General features: G+C 38.8%; 1 protein-coding gene across 1 annotated transcript in view; it reads right to left on the bottom strand.

Annotated features, from left to right (window-relative positions):
* The window catches only part of LONRF2 (LON peptidase N-terminal domain and ring finger 2), a 42,615-nt gene that overhangs the window by 8,955 nt on the left and 14,117 nt on the right, over positions 1-19,543 (bottom strand). The window contains 6 exon segments of the mRNA XM_070573485.1: positions 941-1,064; positions 4,604-4,716; positions 4,996-5,089; positions 5,484-5,685; positions 6,185-6,346; positions 8,731-8,853. Coding sequence (XP_070429586.1) covers positions 941-1,064; positions 4,604-4,716; positions 4,996-5,089; positions 5,484-5,685; positions 6,185-6,346; positions 8,731-8,853 — 818 coding nt within the window.

Below are 19,543 nucleotides of genomic sequence, written 5' to 3'. Positions count from 1 at the left end.
CCAGGCACAGACCTGCTCCACTCACCGACCATGATGTGGTGGTGTCCCACATACAAAAAATAGAGGAAGAGTGACACAAATGTTAGCTCAGGGCGCATCTTCCTCAGCAAAAAAACAAAAAACAAAAAACCAAGCTCACAGATACAGATAAAAGACTGCTGGTTGCCAGAGGTGGGGGATGGGAGAAATGGGTGAAGGGATCAAAAGGTACAAACTTCCAGTCACAAAATAAATTAAGTCATGGGATGTAATATACAGAATGGTAACCACAGTTAATGATGCTTATTTGTATTGCATATTTGAAAGATGCTAACAGAGTACATCTTAGAAGTTCTCACAGCACGCACAAAAATTCTGTAACTATGTATGGTGATGGATGTTAACTAGACTTACTGTTGTGACCATTTTACAATATCACAAATATGGAATCATTATGTTGTACAGCTGAAACTAATATAATATGTCAATTATACCTCAATAAATAAGAAAAAAATTCTGATGAAAGCAAAAACTACATAGCAGTCAAAAGTAATGCATTCTAAATAAAAAAGAGTTGAAGAATTATAAGATCTCAATAGTTAAAGGTTACCACAACACAAAACTTCAATCACTTTAAAAGATAAAAAAAACTGGCAAGGCTACTTTGGTAATACTGTTTTCTGTTCTGTTTCTATATACTGTGCCTTCTCAATTATGAAAAATTCAGTATCACTTACATATAAAGAGAAACTACATAATTTCGTTAAAATACACTTTAAAAATATTTCTTATAACCTCTTTCAATTAAATTTCCATAAAGTTTTGGAATTATTTTTTTCTATTTTGAGGCTTTCTAATTTCTCGGTCAAGGGGGAGTAAAACTGAGATAAAGCTACAAGGTTAACACACATTTTCTTCTTTAATCTGAACTCAAGAGCAAGGACAGAGCGTGAGGACTTACTTTGAAAGTTCTGTCATTTCTTCATCATAAATTCTCTTCCTATCAGACAGTTCATCCGACAAATACCGAAATGTTAATTCTTCAGCCAGAACAGTTATATTAACATTTCTGCTTGCCAACAACTGTAACAAAAGAAAATGTTAAATAACACCACATGGTAATTAATACTAAAGAGCAAAGCACCCTCTTCCTTGTTGACAGAGGTCAACAAAGGTAGAGCGTTGTGGTCTTCGAGAAGACAAAGGGCACGGGGAGATGAGAGCATGGAGGTCAGCCTGTGGCAGGGATGGGGGACAGGGCAGTTCCTTCCCATGGGAAAAGGGCAGGAGAAGGTGTTCACCTGGAGGAAGGATGAGGCAATCTCAATCCTGATGGCTTCCAGATTTTCAATCAAGTATCATAATGTCAGGGAGGGGTGCAGCAGTGAGTTGGGATACGTTGGGAGAGAAGAGAAAAATGAAATAATCATCTTGCAGAGTGAAAAACTGAAGTTACTAGAAAGAATAGTAAGAATGACTACTAATGTTTTCAGTCCAAGATTTCAGATTATAAATTTAAACTGAAACCAATCTTCCCAATTTTGTGGTTTTTCTCTTGCTTTGCCATGTTACTTATACAGACGTGTAAAAAGCATGGCTGACTTTATTCGGGTTGAGAAAGGGAGTAAGAGACCAAGGAATTAAATAAAGCTGGATATGAAGGGAAAGTAGGTGGAAGTTGAATTACAAAGTGCTAGGATCAACGGGTGGAAGGTTCACATGTGGCTCAAGAACTATTACCCTGGGTGTGTGCACCATTTTTCTCTCAGGCATATGAATTTGCAAACAACAGCTCTTTTTCACGGACACTTAAAACTTAAGGTACCGACTGCGGATGCTTCATGGAAACTAAGTTAGGCCTTAAAACAGCAATCACTACAGGTCGTGTCTACACTGCACTAACACAGAAGCGGGGTCACAGGAAGGTTAAGGGACCAGCGCAGAGCCCCCGGGGCACAGCCAGGACCCCAGGCCTGGTGGGCTTCCGTGTGCTCCTGCTGCTTTGGTAACTGGCTGCACTGCTGGCTCTACGTACGTCTCACACACTTAGGTCTGCGCGAGTCCTGACACGCTGCCGGGTTTCCCTTCAGCCTGCGTGAACAAGCTACCTGTACTGTTGTAACTGATGAGAACCAGGAGTTCAAGCACTGGAAACAACTGTGTGTGGGAACCTCAGTCACAGCATAACCAGCAGAAACAAGTTTCACTTAGTTCACGATACTACTTCGTAATTTTCATTATTAATCACATAGGCATTTTATAAACTGTCAGTTTATGGTATCCTTTTACCGAAGAGTAGGGCAATAAAATCTGCTTTACTTGACATTATGTTAACCAAGACTTCTGTCCATACACAGATAATCGATAATTCATATTTATAGTAATGCATGTGAGGAAGTCTAAACTCATGAAGTGATTTCTGCATTGAAGAAGGATCGAATTACGATTCCGGATTTTAGCTAGTGTTGTTATATGCTAATTTCTGGAACATTGGCAATCTTCGTATAGCTCACGCGTAATCATTCCTTCAACAAAGATTTCTGGAACCTCTAGTATGTGTTCTGGTCCCTGGAGACAGAGTGAAAATCAGACAGAAGTCATCTCTGTCCCTAAGGAGCTCATATTCAAGTGCCACCTGCAGACACCGCTTCATCACACAGCCCCCTGCAAGGCAGCACTGAACAAAGAGGGGAATGAAGGCTCTGTGGTACAAACCGTGGTCCCAGACATGCATTTCACTCTGTGAGGACAGGCAAGCATCTCCACCAGGGTTGTACCCACTGGCCGAGGCAACTATGGCTGACAAGGTAGCAGGCAAGATGCTATGTCATCGTTATCAAGAACAGACAGCAAACACCCTGGAGTAGATCCACATAGGAACCACCAAAGGAAACCGCTATGTAGACTCAAAAAGCCTCAACCAACATGACACAGTGCATAGCACGATGGCTAATATTCATATTAGAACCCAGAATAACTCAGCAATCAGTATGAATGTAATTTAACATAGCAAATACATGCATACAATGCTTTAGAAAGGGTTCCATTATAGTAACATTTAAGTTTTAGCAGTAAATTTAAACTTACTTTTAGCAGTAAATTAAAAATTATTTTAAAACTATTAGTTACAATTATTTAACAATTCACTTAAGTCTATCATCTCATTTATCATGTCAGATTTAAAAATCAATTATACAGTACACTCATTTAAAAAAACCACTTTATCCTATTTAAGATGCAGTGAGGGGCTGGCTCAGTGGCACAGTGGTTAAGTTCGCACATTCTGCTTCTTGGCGGCCCAGGGTCCACTGGTTTGAATCCCAGGTGCAGACATGGCACCACTGCTTGGCACGCCATGCTGTGGTAGGCGTCCCACATATAAAGTACAGGAAGATGGGCACAGATGTTAGCTCAGGGTCAGTCTTCCTCAGCAAAAAAGAGGAGGACTGGCAGTAGTTAGCTCAGGGCTAATCTTCCTCAAAAAAAAGAAAGATGCAGTGAGTGAGTTTAATCTCCAGGAGGTAATTAAGGCAAACATAATTAGTATCATTTTATGGATGAAAAAATAAATCCCCTCCCTGACAAAGAAGTAACTTCCTTCATGGAAAGTTAGTGTACCAACTGGACCAGAGCCCAACACAGTTGATACAGATTCATTATTGAAAAATTGATCAGAAAGCCTTCAGCTTTTAAGTGTTGTTTACTGTATTTATCATACCTACCATATGGATTTAATAGTTTATATTTGGGTTTGCTGTAAGTGCCGTGGAGTCAGACAGTGCTCTGCTGCTATTCACAGGGTTTTCATGGCCAATTTTTTCGGAATTGGGTGCCCAGGTCCTTCTTCCTAGTCTGCTGAAGCTCTGCTGAAACCTGTCCACCATGGGTGACCCTGCTGGTATTTGAAACCCTAGAGGCAGAGCTTTCAGCATCACAGCAACATGCAGCTGCCACAGTATTACAACCGACGGATGGTGTGGTTCCCTGAGCGGGAAATGAACCCAGGCCACAGCGGTGAGAGCACTGAATCTTATCCACTAGACCCCAGGGTTGGCATATTTGGGTTGGACATAATTAAATAGCTTCTCCATGGAACTTAGGTTTCACTGGTTTTGATTTCGGAGAAAAGAGACCTATAACTGACAGCACACCAAAGGGGCTTCCCAGTAGTCAGAAACGATCAAGTCCTCAATCCTACACAAACTGAGCATGATAATGTGACTCCGCCTTGAGACGAGGTAAAGGAGAGAATCCTTGACACGTTAAGCGCACCATAATGTTATCTCAGTCTTTCATGATTAACGTATGGTAAGGACTCAGTAATGTTATCTCAACTCTTTATAATCAACACATAGTGAGAGCTCCAATAATGTCACCTATTTCCAATGTATCAACCATAATTCGTGCCTGGAAATTTCCTTGAAATTTAGTTGTTTCTGTATCTAAAATTCCTCTGTGTATTCTTCAAGAAATCAGAGAGATGAGAAACAGACCTATCTTTGACTGGAGAAATCTGACTTTAATAAATGGGTAGCAGAAGCAAAGCCAACCCATGAAACGAGCAGCTACCAAGGGATGAGAAGAGGGCAGAACCATCTTGTCATTTCACAAGAAATACTTAGTTCCGAAAGTTCTTCTTTGCACAGCAGACAATGTGGTGCATGGTCAAGGCGGCGCTCAAGGCATTTTAGGCAAAAGGTGTGTCCACACGGTGTAGTGACAGGCTAAAAGAACAACCTGGAAAACACATCTGAGTTTTCAGCAAAAAATGTCCAGATGAGACTTTCAAACAATCTGTTTATTTTATAGTAAGAATTCCTTAGGCAATTCCCTTACTTTCTGGAACTCACTTATATCCATTTCCATTTGTATTTTTATCAAATTTTTAAAAAATAAATCAATTATTACTGAGATATATGTAATTTTTCTGATAATAAAAAGATCATTATGTTTAGGATATAAAATTCAGGAAAGCTGAATTCTTCAAAGAGTTGCATTCACTCTACGTGATCCTACCTCATGCAAAGGGCACACTCAAAGTCGGTTACATCTATCGAAAGCTCTGGACTTTCTCCTACGTTAGAGTTCATATTTCTTTGAGGTGAGGAATCTGCCTCTGAAAACATTTAAAATGCTATAATTAATACTTGCACATCTGGCTAAGAGCAAGCAGTAACTGTATGTCCTCTGGATAGTTACACCAATGTAACAAGCCACACCGGGCAGGAGGAGCTCCTGTCGAGTTAACAGTATACAGCTATAACTGATCTAGACAGTAAGCATGAATAAAAGTTGGTACACCTAAATTTTCTCTGCTATTTTTGACCATCAAGTCTTTGAAGGATTAACCATTTAAACTGTTCTATAATCTTAAGGCTGATATATTCACTTCCTCATTAAATTTAAACTACCTGTGTAAAGTTTTTTTTTTAACTATACTGAATATTAGCTAACATTCTATCCCTCTGGAGTCACACAACTCCAGGAGAAAACAGTTTACTGACCTTTCTTGGGAATTTTTCCAGGGGCCTTCAGGTCACGCGCATCCTCCAAATCACTCAGAAACTCTCTCTTTAAACCAGCGCTGGGAGCTACTGCAAGGACACTTTCTAACACTTCTTTATCCTCCTCAAAGTGTAGACCCAGCACAAAACATAAAACTGAAGAATTCACATTTTTAAACACATCAGATTTCTCAGATGCATTCTGGTTAAGTAGAAAAAAAGAATCCTAACTATTAAAGAAATCACAACATAAGACAAAACAAACTCATGCAGTAGCCTTGCCTAGAAATTTCGGAAAGAAGAGGGCTTATACTCTTCCTTCATAATTGGTTTCATCTATTAACTTCTAAGATGAACTTTCCATTTTTCATGGTAAAATATAGGATCATTTCTTCCTGGGACAGATCAATTGAACATCAATCTTCATATCTTCAAATCATCCGTTGCTTTCTTTTCTCCAGGCCAAAATAATTTCAAGCCTCCTGATGTTTTGGGTTGTTTGGAGATGTCCAAAAGTCTCTTTTATCTTCAATCATTCTCCTTAACTTCCACCAACTTCCTTTAAAACTTTCAACTCTCAAGTTGAGGAGCTAGAACTGGTCTTGAGAAGTACTTCTAACATCATGCCACAGTCTGAATAACTTGTAAACGCTCAAAATCAAGGAATTACATAAAGCTTGACAAACACAACCACGTCATACCTTAGAGCGCCCTGCATTATCAGCTTCTTCCTGGGGAGGCTGGGTGTTGACACGGCTGCAACAGTGAGCCTTTAGTCTGGGGTTCAAGATCCCACCTTGGATGGAAGATGTTATATTTGGACACATGTTTTCTGAAGCTGGAAAAAACACCTCACACGTTACCTACAAAATTGTCACGAAGAAAAAAAGTATTTTACAACACTTTTGAAAAATATATAATACGCCTATACATTCAGAGGAAACTATGAGGCCAAATAGGCCTAAAACATCGAAAAGAATAACTACCATATTCCAATTGACAATATTTAAAATTCAAACATTTCTGAAACCACAGTCAACGTTTTAAGCACTTTAGCTCTCAGTCCCTTTCCATATTAGTCTTAACAATTACGAAATATGAGCCTTACACTTTCCTTCTGTATGGTCCTCACACATCTCCAGAAAATCTCCCCTAAAAGTCTCATGAATAAGAGAGAAAAGTGGGGTGTAGAGGTTGCAGGGGTCTCAGATTAAATCTAAACTGTGATCGCCCACAGGAGTGAGATTATTTCTAGAGGACGGCTCAATTTACAAGAGAAACAGAAGAGTCACCTAGTAAGAACTTGAAAGGAAGAGAAGGTGAAACGCCGTAATTCTAGTTGAAGAACCGTGAACCGGCTTTCAGTGGTGGTGGGAAGTGACTGCCAGTCAGTCGATGGTCCTGTCAAACCCAATGGACTCAGCTGAATCCAAGGGCCTGAGACAGGCAAAAAGGAGTGACTGACACCTCAACGAGTCCCCCCGCTGTTCTTCATGTGACAGGTGAGTGCACCAGAACCCTGACCTCTGTAGCAATGAGGAACAGCATCTCAGCAGGGACATCGGTGTCCTCAGCACTGGCTCTGAGGAGCTTCAGCAGAGCTGCGGGAGGCTGCCAGGGAGGGTACCATGTTTCATGGGCATCAACAGGCTGGCAGTGTTTTGGCACTGTCTGTGATACGAGATACCTATCACCCATAGAATGCTGGAGGAAAAAACACCACGTCTGAAAAAGCCCCAGACAGACAAGAATGCACAAGACCTAAATTCCGGTCTTGGGACCTTCGTGAATCTGCCTAATCTCACTGAGCTCAGGCGGAATTTTAGGCTGTTCTAAGGATCACCTGAGATAAGATATGTCTTAAGATTCTTGTAAGATTTTTGAGTGGGACAAAGCAGGCAGGAATAGTTAAAATAGTCAACTCAAGACTGAATATTATTTTGACAAGTTGAAATAATAGCCAAAACCAATGAGCTACAACTCAACAGGATTAACAAAGACCAATTAACTGGAAAAAAAAAAAGGGATAAAAATATGCTAGAGGGGCTGGCCCCATGGCTTAGCGGTTAAGTCCGGTGACTCGACTTTGGTGGTCCAGCTTCAGTGGTTTGGACGTCAGGCAAGGACCTACATCACTCATCAAGCCATGTTGCACTGGTGACCCACACAAAAAACAGAGGAAGACTGGCACAAATGTTAGCTCAGAGCAAATCTTCCCCACCAAAAAAAATTTTTAAATATACCACAAAGTTCTCATTTAAAAAAATTACCTAGGTGTCTGGCTAACTAAAGTTCTAAGGGGAGCCAAGAGTGTGACGGTATCAGGCTAAAAATAAACAAACACACCTCAGGACATGAACACAAGGGCAGGTAAGAGTTCACCACCTATTGCTGCCAGATGTGGGTGCTGAAACTTGGGGTACACTGGAATGCATCCAGGGGAGCAAACTTTACAACCCTGTTCTACGAGAAAAGGATGTTTGGTCCAAAGAATGACTGAAGGCAAAGATAACAGGTGTTCTCAAATATCTCAGGTGGCTTAAAATGAAGCTGGAAGAACTGACCTCATTTTCTTTTGATCCAGAAAACAAAACTAGACTGTAAAGTGGAAATTACACGGTAACTGTGCAGTAGAAGTTGGCAATAAATAGCATTAGACGAGGGAAACGCAGACAGAAAAACAAGAACTCCTGGGCATGGGAAGCACTGAGGCTGTGTAACAACGGTATAGCCTTTTTTACAGAGTGGATTCTTACATTAAGTGTGACTTGATGACTTCCAATAAGACTGGGTGAAAGATTAGCATAAAAGAGCAGCTATTTCTGCATCGTGCTGGTGAAGCTTTGCTGAAAATTTCAAGTCAACCTGTGTAGCTAAATTGATCTATTTTGTATACATCACTGCCTTTCATAAATTCCTGTACAAACTTTAACACCTGAAATTACAAACTCTAGGAAAAACCACTTTGCCTCCCCGGCCTCAAACACCCTGCCTCACTAGTAGGCGTCGTTCTCTCAGCAGAACTGAGGTGTGTGTGCCGTCTCACGGAACATTCCGCTTTGTCCACGGATCAAAGGTGTCAAATGCATGACCCTTATCATTACTTCTGCGTTTTTAATCTCACTGCCACGAATACTCAGAATTCTACTTCTTGTGCATTTTACATGCAGGAGCTACTCCGCAGGGACACGAAGGCTGTAAATAAGACGTAAAGAAGAACTTTAAAGTCACTTAAAGGAAACCACACCTCCTGTGCTGCTTTCTTCACTGCGCTACACTCGGGATTCAAAGCGAGGCAGTAGAGAAACTCCATCAACACCTCCTTACTTCTTCCCAACCCAGACAGGGCCTGAGCTTTCACATGATGTCCCTGGATTCAACAAAAGACAAGACAGACAGTTAGGAAAACAGTGTGATTATATACTTGCATACACACAGCCCTTAAATAAACCATTAGAACTACGTTTTATTTTCACATTAGTAAGAATAAACAAAAACCCAGAGGTTGGCGCTAGTTGTACCACCTCGGAAACTGAGCGAACCTGAATGTCTCATGAACACAACGCACAGTCAGAACAAGGGAGTCACCAGACCTGGAATCTGAGTCCAGAGCAGCTCCAAGGGACACGCTGAGAGAGAACTGGCTGTCTATCAACTTTAAATTCACGCAGGAACCACAGGTCACGACCACGTTCCCGTCTTCAAGGAGCACAGTCTTGTGAGAGAAGATAGACAGGACCAGAAACAACTATAACACAAAGCATGATACCCAAGTACCACAGCAGAAACAAACAAAACGCAACATGGGTCAGTATTTTCCAATACCATTCTGTTTTCGTTTCATGGATGCAATATTTTCTCAAATCAATGTAAATATTGTGGTTTCTTCATTTTACTAATTCACGCATTATATATCCATTGGGTCAACTGTTCTGATTATTTATTTCAGTCTTCCTCTTCTATACTATTCACTTTTTTCTTGTTGATCCCTCGTTCTTTGTTCATACTTAAGAAAAATGGACTGCTTCCAGGCGGCTTTCTCTGATACGGAGTCAGCTACGCCTCTGTCCTCACAGACCTCATTGTTAAAGGGAAGACTTACGGGGTCCTCTGTCCATGGGTGAGACCCATTTGGGAGGTTTTATTTTAGGTGTGTGGCAGGGAAGCCAGGCCTGGGAGCCCCATAAGCCGGGATTTAGAGGGATTTACTCAGGGAAACCTGCCACATTCACTGGCAGCCTTAATTTTCCTCAGACAGTTTGTTCAAATTCTTCGGAAGGGGGGCCCTAGGACTTTTTCCCACTACTGCTCTCCATAGCAGAGTGAACTGGCACTGTAGAGCCTACCCCATTTCTTACTCCCATCCTGGAGTCTGTAATACGACATAGCTCAGCTCCCAGCTGAACTGTAACATCCGCTGGTCTTTCGTCCACATTCCAAAAGTTTGTTGAACTTTCCAATCCCATAAATATTCCCCATTCTCTTCCGTTATGGACTTAATTCTTGTTTATAATTTCTTACTGTCACATTTTTAGTTAGGTATAACTTATATAAAATAAAGTTCACTAATTTTAAAGGTACACCAATTTCTTAAATGTATAATGTGATGGGTTTTGACAATGTATACAGTTGTGTAACTACAACCACCATTACGGTACAGCACATTTCCATCACCCCAAAAAGTTCTCTGATGCCCTTTGACGTCAATCTCCTCCCCACTCCAAGTCCAGAAACCACTGCTCTGTCACTACAGTTTTGCCTTTTTGAGAACTTCATGTAAAAGAAATCACACACACATATTGTGTGTGCCTTCCTTCACTTACTGTGATGCTTCTGAGATCCATCCACGTTGACACACAGATCAACACTTCATTCTTTCCTACCAACAAGTAGGGTTCCATTGTAGGAATATACTACAATTTATTTATTTACACGTTTTTTAAAATTTTTAAAAAGAAATTTTATTAGTTTCATAGCCCTTTGTTCAGGCAAGTAACACGTGACGCACCAGAAAGTTATCAGTTACCCGACCTTGCTCAAATCAGCAGCTACAACAGGTCACATGCATTGCAGGTCACTCAGTCCATCTCCTTGAAATGTCTCAGGAATGACAGGTTTTGGTAGTTAAAGTGAACAGAGAAAAAATGGCTGTCACAGAGCCCAAGATGAAGAATTTAATCTCCTCCAGATGTTAGATAGTTGAATTCCTTTCTTCATCGAGATTTACTGAAGAATAACTGACAAATATAATTGCATATAAAGTGTCCAACATGATGACTTGATACGCATATACACTGTAAAACGATTACCATGATCAAGATAATTAACACCCCCACTACCTCACGTAGTTAACTCTTTTGCTGTGTTTTTGATGAGAATGCTTAAGATCTACTGTTACCAAACGTCAAGTATGCAACACCATATTATTAACTATAGTCAACTTGCAATACATACATCAGATCCTCAGAACTCCCTCTTCTTACAACTGAAAGTTTGTACTGTTTGACTTACATCTCCCCATTTCCCCCTCACCCCAGCCCCTGGCAACCAACATTCTATTCTCTGTTTCTATGAAATCAGCTTTTTTTTTTTTTTAAGATTCTGCATACGGTGATACCATACAGTATTTTTCTTCTCTACTTGGCTTATTTCATTAGCATGATGCCCTCCGGGTTCATCCATGTTGTTGCTGCATAAATAGCAGGATTTCCTTATTTTTTCCAATTATTTTATTGAGGTCATATTGGTTTATGCCATTGTAAAATTTCAGTTGTACATTATTATGTATCAGTTTCTGTACAGACTGCATCATGCTTACCACCAATAGTCTAGTTTTTACCCATCACTGTACATATGTGCCCCTTCACCCTCCCCTCCGATAACCATTAATCTGTTCTCCTTATCCATATGTTTGTTTTATCTTCCACATGTGAATGAAATCACATGGGGTTTATCTTTCTGTCTTGCTTATTTCACTTAACATAATGCCCTCTAGGTCCATCCATGTTGTGGCAAATGGGACGACTTTGTCTTTTTCATGGCTGAGTAGTATTCCATTCTGTGTGTGTGTGTGTGTGTGTGTGTGTGTGTGTGTGTGTGTGTGTGTATCACATCTTCCTTATCCATTCATCAGCTGATGGGCACTTGCACTGCTTCCAGGTCTTGGCCACTGTGAATAATGCTGCAATGAACATAGGGGTGTATATAAGTCTCTTTGAATTGTTGATTTCAAGTTCTTTTGGTAAAGATCCAGTAGTGGAACAGCTGGGGGGTATGGTATTTCTCTTTTTAAGTTTTTGAGAAATCTCCATGCTGTTTTCCATAATGGTTGCACCAGTTTGCATTCCCACCAGCAGTGTATGAGGGTTCCCTTTCCTCCACATCCTCTCCAACATTTATTGCTGTTTGTCTTGTTAACTACAGCCATTCTGACAGATGTAAGGTTCTCACTGTAGCTTTGATTTGCAGTTCCATAATGATTAGTGATGCTGAACTTCTTTTTATGTGCCTGTTGTAAATTTGTAAATCTTCTTTGGAAAAATGTCTGTTCATATCCTCTGCCCATTTTTTGATCACATCATTCTTTTGTTGTTAAGTTGTATGAGTTCTTTATGTATTTTAGAAACTAACCCCTTGTCAGATACACAACTTGCAAATATTTTCTCCCAGTTGGTAGGGTGTCTTTTCATTTTGCTCATGGTTTTCTTTGCCTTGCAGAAGCTTTTTAGTCTGATGAAGTCCCATTTGTTTATTCTTTCTTTTGTTTCCCTTGCCTGAGTAGACTGGTACTTGAAAAGATACTGCTAAGATGAATGTCAACGAGTGTACTGCCTGTATTTCCTTCTAGGAGTTTTATGTTTCAGCTATTACATTCAAATCTTCAATCCATTTTGAGCTAATTTTTGTGAATGGTCTAAGATAATGGTCTACTTTCATTCTTTGCCACATGGCTGTCCAGTTTTCCCAACACCACTTACTGAAGAGACTTCCCTTTCTCCATTGTATGTTCTTGGCTCCTCTGTCGAAGATTAGCTGTACATGCGTGGTTTTATTTCTAGGCTTTCAATTCTATTCCATTGATCTGTGTGCCTATTTTTCATCAGTACCATGCTGTTTTGATTACTACAGCTTTGTAGTATCTTTTGAATCAAGGATTGTGATGCCTCTAGCTTTGTTCTTTCTTCTCAGGATTTCTTTGGCTATTTGGGGTCTTTTGTTGTCCTACATAAATTTTAGGATTCTTTGTTCTATTTCCATGAAGAATGTCATTGGGATTCTGATTGGGATTGCACTGAATCTGTAGATTGCTTCAGGTAGTATGGACATTTTAACTATGTTTATTCTTCTGATCCATGAGCACAGAATATCTTTCCATTTCTTCACGTCTTCCTCAATTTCTTTCAATAATGTCTTATAGTTTTCAGTGTATAGATCTTTCACCTCCTTGGTTAAATTTATTTCTAGGCATTTTATTCTTTTTGTTGCAATTGTAAATGAGATTGTATTCTTGACTTCGCTTCCTGCTAGTTCATTATTAATATACAGAAATGCAAGGTGATTTTGTACCTCATGACTTTGCTGTAGTTGCTGATTACTTCTAGTAGTTTTCCGCTAGATTCTTTACAGTTTTCTCTCTATAAAAGCATTTCATCAGCAAAAAGCAAGAGTTTTACTTCTTCCTTGCCAATTTGGATATCTTTTACTTCTTTTTGTTGCCTAATTTCTCTGGCCAAAACCTCCAGTACTATGTTGAATAAGAGTGGTAAGAGTGGGCACCCTTGTCTTGTTCCTGTTCTTAGAGGGATGGATTTCAGTTTTCCCCATTAAGTATGATGTTGGCTGTGAGTTTGTCATATACGGGCCTTTATTATGTTGAGGTACTTTCCTTTTATACTCATTATATTGAGAGTTTTTATCATAAATGGATGTTGGATCTTGTCAAATCCTTTCTCTGCATCTATTGAGATGATGACGTGATTTTTGTTCCTCATTTTGTTAATACAGTGTATCACATTGATTGATTTGTGGATTCTGAACCATCCCTGTGTCCCTGATATAAATCCTACTTGATCATGGTGTATGATCCTCTTAAGGTATTGCTCTATTCAACTGGCTAATATTTTGTTGAGGATTTTTGCATCTATGTTCATCAGTGGTACTGGCCTGTAATTTTCCTTCTTTGTGTTGTCCTTGTTTGGTTTTGGGATCAGTGTGAACTTGGCCTCACAGAATGACTTAGGAAGCATCACATTCTTCTTCAATTTTTCAGAATACTTCAAGAAGGATAGGTAGGTATTAAATCTTCTTTGAATGTTTGGTAGAATTCTCCAGAGAAGCCATCTGGTCCTAGACTTTTATTTTGAGAACGGTTTTTGACTACTGTTTCAATCCATTTTTTGTGATTAGTCTATTCATATCTGCTGTTTCTTCTTGATTCAGTTTTGGGAGCTTGTACGATTCTAAGAATTTATCCATTTCTTCAAGGTTATCTAATTTGTTGGCATATGGTTTCTTCATAGTAGCCTCTTATAATCCTTTTGTATTTCCATGGGTATCCATTGTAATATGTCCTCTTCCGTTTCTAATTTTATTTATTTGAGCCTTCTCACTTTGTCTTGCTGAGTCTAGCTAAGGGTCTGTCAATTTCGTTTATCTTCTCAACGAACTAGCTGTTAGTTTCATTGATCCTTTCTATTGTTTTTTAAGTCTCTATTCCATTTATTTCTTCTCTAAGTTTTATTATTTTCCTCTTTGTGCTGACTTTGGGCTGTGTTCTTTTTCTAGTTCTGTTGGGTCTAATTTAAGAGTATTTATTTGAGATTTTTCTTATTTGTTGAGGTAGGCCTGCATTGCTATAACTTTCCCTCTTAGTACCGCTTTTGCTGCATCCCACCAGAGTTGGTATGTTTTATTTTAATTTGTATCCAGATACTTTTTTATTTCTCCTTTAATTTCTCCATTGATCCAATTGTTCTTCAGTAGCATGTTGCTTAGTCTCCACAAATTTGTAAATTTTCCAGCTTTTTTCTTGTAGTTGATTTCACTTCCATAGCATTGTGGTCGGTAAAGGTAACTAATACAATTTCAATCTTCTTACATTTATTGAGGTTTGCCTTGTTTCCCAACACATGGTCTATCTTGGAGAATGTTTCACGTCCACTTGAGAAGAATGTGTATTCTGCTGTATTTGGATGGAATGTTCTATACATATCTATTAAGTCCATCTGGTCTAGTGCTTCATTTAAGGCCACTATTTCCTTGTTGACTTTCTGTCTGGGTGACCTATCCACTGATGTGAGTGAGGTGTTGAGGTTCCCTACTACTACTGTGTTGCTCTTAATTTCTCCCTTTAGGTCTGTTAGTAATTGCTTTATATATTTGGTACTCCTGTGTTAGGTGTATATATATTCATAAGTGTTATATCCTCTTGGTGGAATGTCCCTTTTCTCATTATATACCGCCCCTCTTTGCCTCTCATCTTTTTCTCTTTTTTTTTTTTTTGTGAGGAAGATTATCCCTGAGCTAACATCTGCTGCCAATCCTCCTCTTTTGTGCTGAGGAAGACTGGCTCTGAGCTAACATCTGTGCCCATGTTCCTCTACTTTATATGTTGGATGCCTATCAAAGCATGGATTGAGAAGTGGTGCATAGATCCGCACCAGGGATCCGAACCGGCAAACTCTGGGCCACTGAAGTGAAACATGTGAACTTGTTGTTCATAATATTCCTTTTTTATCCATTTAATGTCGGTAGGATCTGTAGTGATATCCCCTCTTTCATTCCTGATAATAGTGATTTGTGTGCCTTTTCTCTTCTTTTCCTGATTAGTTTGCTTTTGAAGTATACTGATTTTATTGATCTTTTGAAAACAACAGGTTTTTGTTTCACTGACATTTCTTTATTGCTTTCTTGTTTTCTATTTATTGACTTCTCTTGTATTATTTCCCCTTACGCTTCCCTTGGTTTTAGTTGGCTCTTCTTTTCCTAGTTTCTTAAGGTGGAAGCTTAGAACACTGACTTGAGACCTTACTTCTTTAATAATTCATTAATGCTATAAACTTCCCTCTAAGAGAGGCTTTAGTTACCTATCACAGATTAGATACGATGTTTTTATTATCAATAATTTAAAAATATTTCCTAGTTTCCTTTGTGATTTCTTTTTTGTCCTATGGATTGCTTGGAAGTAAACTGATGAAGCTGCATGTATTTAAGAAATTCCTAGATGTTTTTTTTTTGTTGATTATTCTTTTAATTATATTGTCAGAGAGCACTCTCTTTAAAAGATTTCAATGATCTGAAATCTATTGTTTTACCAGCATAGGATTGCATGAGCATTAAAAAATACATGCATACTGAAGTTGGGTCTGGTGTTGTATATATTTTAATTCGATTAAGGGAATTGATAGTATTATTCAGATCTTATTTAGGTTAATTAAAATTTTTTGTCAAGTTGGTCTAACAATTACTAAGAGAGCTTTATTAAATCCACCACCTACGACTGTGGATTTGTCTTCCTCCTTCCTTGAGTTTTAGTTTTTCCTCCATACATTTTGGTGCTCCATTATTTCTTATTTACTCATAATTGTTGCATAGATCCTCTTACTAAAAATCTCCCTCTGTCTCTAAAATACTTTTATGACTACAGTATTATTGACAAATTGATGTACTGATCCTCTTACCATTATAAAATTTCACTCTTTCTCTCTAAAATATTCCTTTTAAGTTGCTGGCAATACTCATTGTGTGGTATTAATATAGCCATCTCACCTTTTGTATGCTTCTTGTTTGCATGGTATATTTTTACAATCTTTTACTTTAAGCCTCTTTGTGTCTTTGAATTTAGAGTGGATTTCTTGTAGACACCATATAGTTGGTTCTTGCTTTGTAGGCAGTCTGACGTTCTCTGCCTTTGGAGTGGAGTATTTATTTATATTTAATTTAACTATCAATGTGGTTGTATTTACTTTTATTATATTGCTATTTTTTTCTCTCTCATTTGTTTTTTCACCCTACTCCTCCTTTCCTGCCTTCTTTTGTGTTAATCAAATACTTTTTATTATTCTGTTATATTTCCTCTATTGGCTTTCTAGATATATATCTTAAATTATTCTTAGTGAATATTTGGGGGATTACAATATGCCTCAAAGTTATCCAATTCTACTTAGATTTAAACTGAATCACTTCAGGTAAAATAGTAAAAATTCTTCAACAGTATATTTCCATTTACCTCTTCACATCCTTACTGAAATTGTCATCATCCATATCATATCCACACGTTATAAACCCATCGATACAGTATTATAATTTTTGTTTTAACCACTGACGGGTCTTTTAAAAAGTAAGTAAAGGGGCTGGCCTAGTTGCATAGTGGTTAAGTTCGCATACTCCACTTCGCCAGCCTGGGGTTCAGCAGTTCAGATCCTGGGCATGGACCTACCACTGCACTTCAAGCCATGCTGAGGTGGTGTCCCACAGAGAAGAACTAGAAGGACGTACAGCTAGGATAAACAATTATGTACTGGGGCTTTGGGGAGAAGCAAAAGAAAAAGATGAAGACTGACAACAGATGTTAGCTCAGGATCAATCTTCCTCACCAAAAGGCATAACTTTAAAAAAAAAAAGTAAGCAGAAAAAAATACGTAATCTTCTGTTAGCCACTTTTATACTATTTGTGGTGCTCTTCCTATCTTTCTGTATATCTGAGTTACCATTTACTGCCATTTTCCTGCAGACTAGAAAAATGCCTTTAGCATCCTGTAGTACACGTCTGCTAGCAACAACCTCTGATTCTGCTTCCTGAAGATGTCTTTACTCCAGCTTCACCTTTAATGGATATTTTCACCGGATATAGACTTCTTGGTTGATAGACTTTTTTCTTTTGGCACTTTGAACACGTTGTTCCAATGTTAACTGGCTTCCACAGTTTCTGATGATATGTTAATCATAAATCTTACTTTCCTCTATGTAATTTTCTCATGTCATGCCATTTTCCTCTTGCTGCCTTTAAGACTGTCCTGTTATCTTTGGCTTACAGAGCAGTAGTCTGATTATTCTGTGTCTAAGTATATTTCTTTGTGTTTATTTTGCATGGGGATTATTAAGCTTCTTAGATATGAAATTAATATTTTCCACTAAATTTGGAAAGTTTTTAGCCATTATTCCTTCAATTCTTTTCTGCCATTTTCTCTATCTTCTCCTTTCAGGATTTCAATTACACATGTATTCTACCACTTTATATTGCCCCACAGGTTTCTAAGATTCTTTCCATTTTTCCTCATTCTTTCTTGTTTCTGGTTCTTTGGATTGGGTAATTTCTATTAATCTATCCTCAATTTCACTGATTCTTTTGCCACATATAATGTGCTATTGAGCTTATCTCGCTTTTTTTTTAGTTCAGCATTTGTAGTTTTCAGCTTTAGAATTTCCACTTTTTCAACTGCCTGTTGAGGTTCAACTGCCCTGTTGAGACTGCCTGTTAATTCAAAGATACCGTATTTGCCTTCAATTCTTTGGACATAATTTCACTTAATTCTTTGAACTTATTTACACCAGCTGCTTCAAAGTCTTTTTCTGCTAACTGCAACCTCAGCCCACTCAGAGACAATTTTTATTGACTGTCTTTTATCCTGAGTATAGCTCAACAATTTCCTGTTTCTTTGCATGTCTAGTATTTTTGGTTAACATTGGACATTGTACATAATACGCTGTATCAACTCTGCATTTTACTGTATTCTTCTAAAGATTATTGGGTTTTGTGTTAGTAGGCAGTTAACTTTCCTGCATTCAATTGCAACCCTTGTCTCTCCCATGGTATGGAGCTGCTTATATCTCTGCTCTCTTTTTATGTCTTTCTACTCCTGCTTTGTAAGCCCTGTGGTTCTACCCTACACCTGTGAAGTGTGGCAATAAGCCAGGATTTGGCTGGAGCTCGCACTTATCCATTCCTCGATTTCCTTGCTTTTAGGGATTTTCCCTTTCAGTTGTTCTGTCGCCTTTGGGCACTGTACTCTGACGTGTCACGCTTTCCACTGCCTGAGCAACGCACTGCTGTGGAATGCATCCACTCAATCAAGAAAAGCACAAACTCAAGAGATATGGGTCCTTGTCACTCTCTTTTAACGGTAGATTTCTCTCTGGTCTCTGCCAGTTTTTTTGGCGGACCTTATGCATCTCACACACAAATGCACACTTCAGCTGTGCGTCAGGGATTTAGACAATTTTTGTTTTGAATTTGTGTCACTCCAGCAATTTCTGTGCTGCCAAGTTTTCCCCTTCATATTTCCAGATGCTTTACTGTCCCTGAGGCTGGAACTCTGATACCTTTACCTAGTAATGCTAAAGGGTTTTTCCCACTACTGTTTTCTGTAGTTGCAACTGGACAGAACCCTTGGGCCAAAAAGCTACAAACACAATTCTTAGCCCTTTCATGTGTACTCTTTTCTAGCTTCTGTCTGTTTTGGATGCTTTACAGTGTCTGTTCTTTTATTCCAGTTTGTATAACTGTTACAACTTTTTAATTTATATAGCTTTATAATTTTATAATTTTGCTTTCATTTTAATTGAGTCCCTTAGTAGGGAAAACAATAACGCATGCACTCCAGTTGTTATCTCTTAATCCCTCACGTCTCCTGTCATTATCTCTGTTATTAAAAATGTTCTGAGGCACTGGCAACCATGAAAGATCAAACACAAAGGCCTATTTTCAGGGCCCTCTCTCACCTGACTTCTTTCTCTATAGTTTTAAACACCATGAATGTGCTGGTGGTGGCCAGTTGCTATCTCCAGCACCAACACCTCTCCTAACATTTGCTAACCGTCTATTCATTGCATCACTTATCTTCCAGCTCTCTGGGAGAACAGCCATTTCAAAAGACATGACAAACATTTTGGACGACAGCTCATCAGTATCATCCTTGAGCTCCCTGAAAAGCGTCACATGCACTTCAGGCCATCAGCGATTCGTCTATGGAACTCTCTTAATTTTGGTGAACATCTGAAGTTTTACTAATTTTGTTATTATCCTTAAAAGAGTGGACCCAGCTTTTGTGCAGCCTGAAGCT

The sequence above is a fragment of the Equus przewalskii genome, chromosome 14 (genome assembly GCF_037783145.1).
Source record: "Equus przewalskii isolate Varuska chromosome 14, EquPr2, whole genome shotgun sequence".
NCBI lineage: Eukaryota > Metazoa > Chordata > Mammalia > Perissodactyla > Equidae > Equus > Equus przewalskii.
The sequence above is the reverse complement of the archived record's forward strand: the minus strand, read 5'-3'. Positions and strand labels throughout refer to the sequence as shown.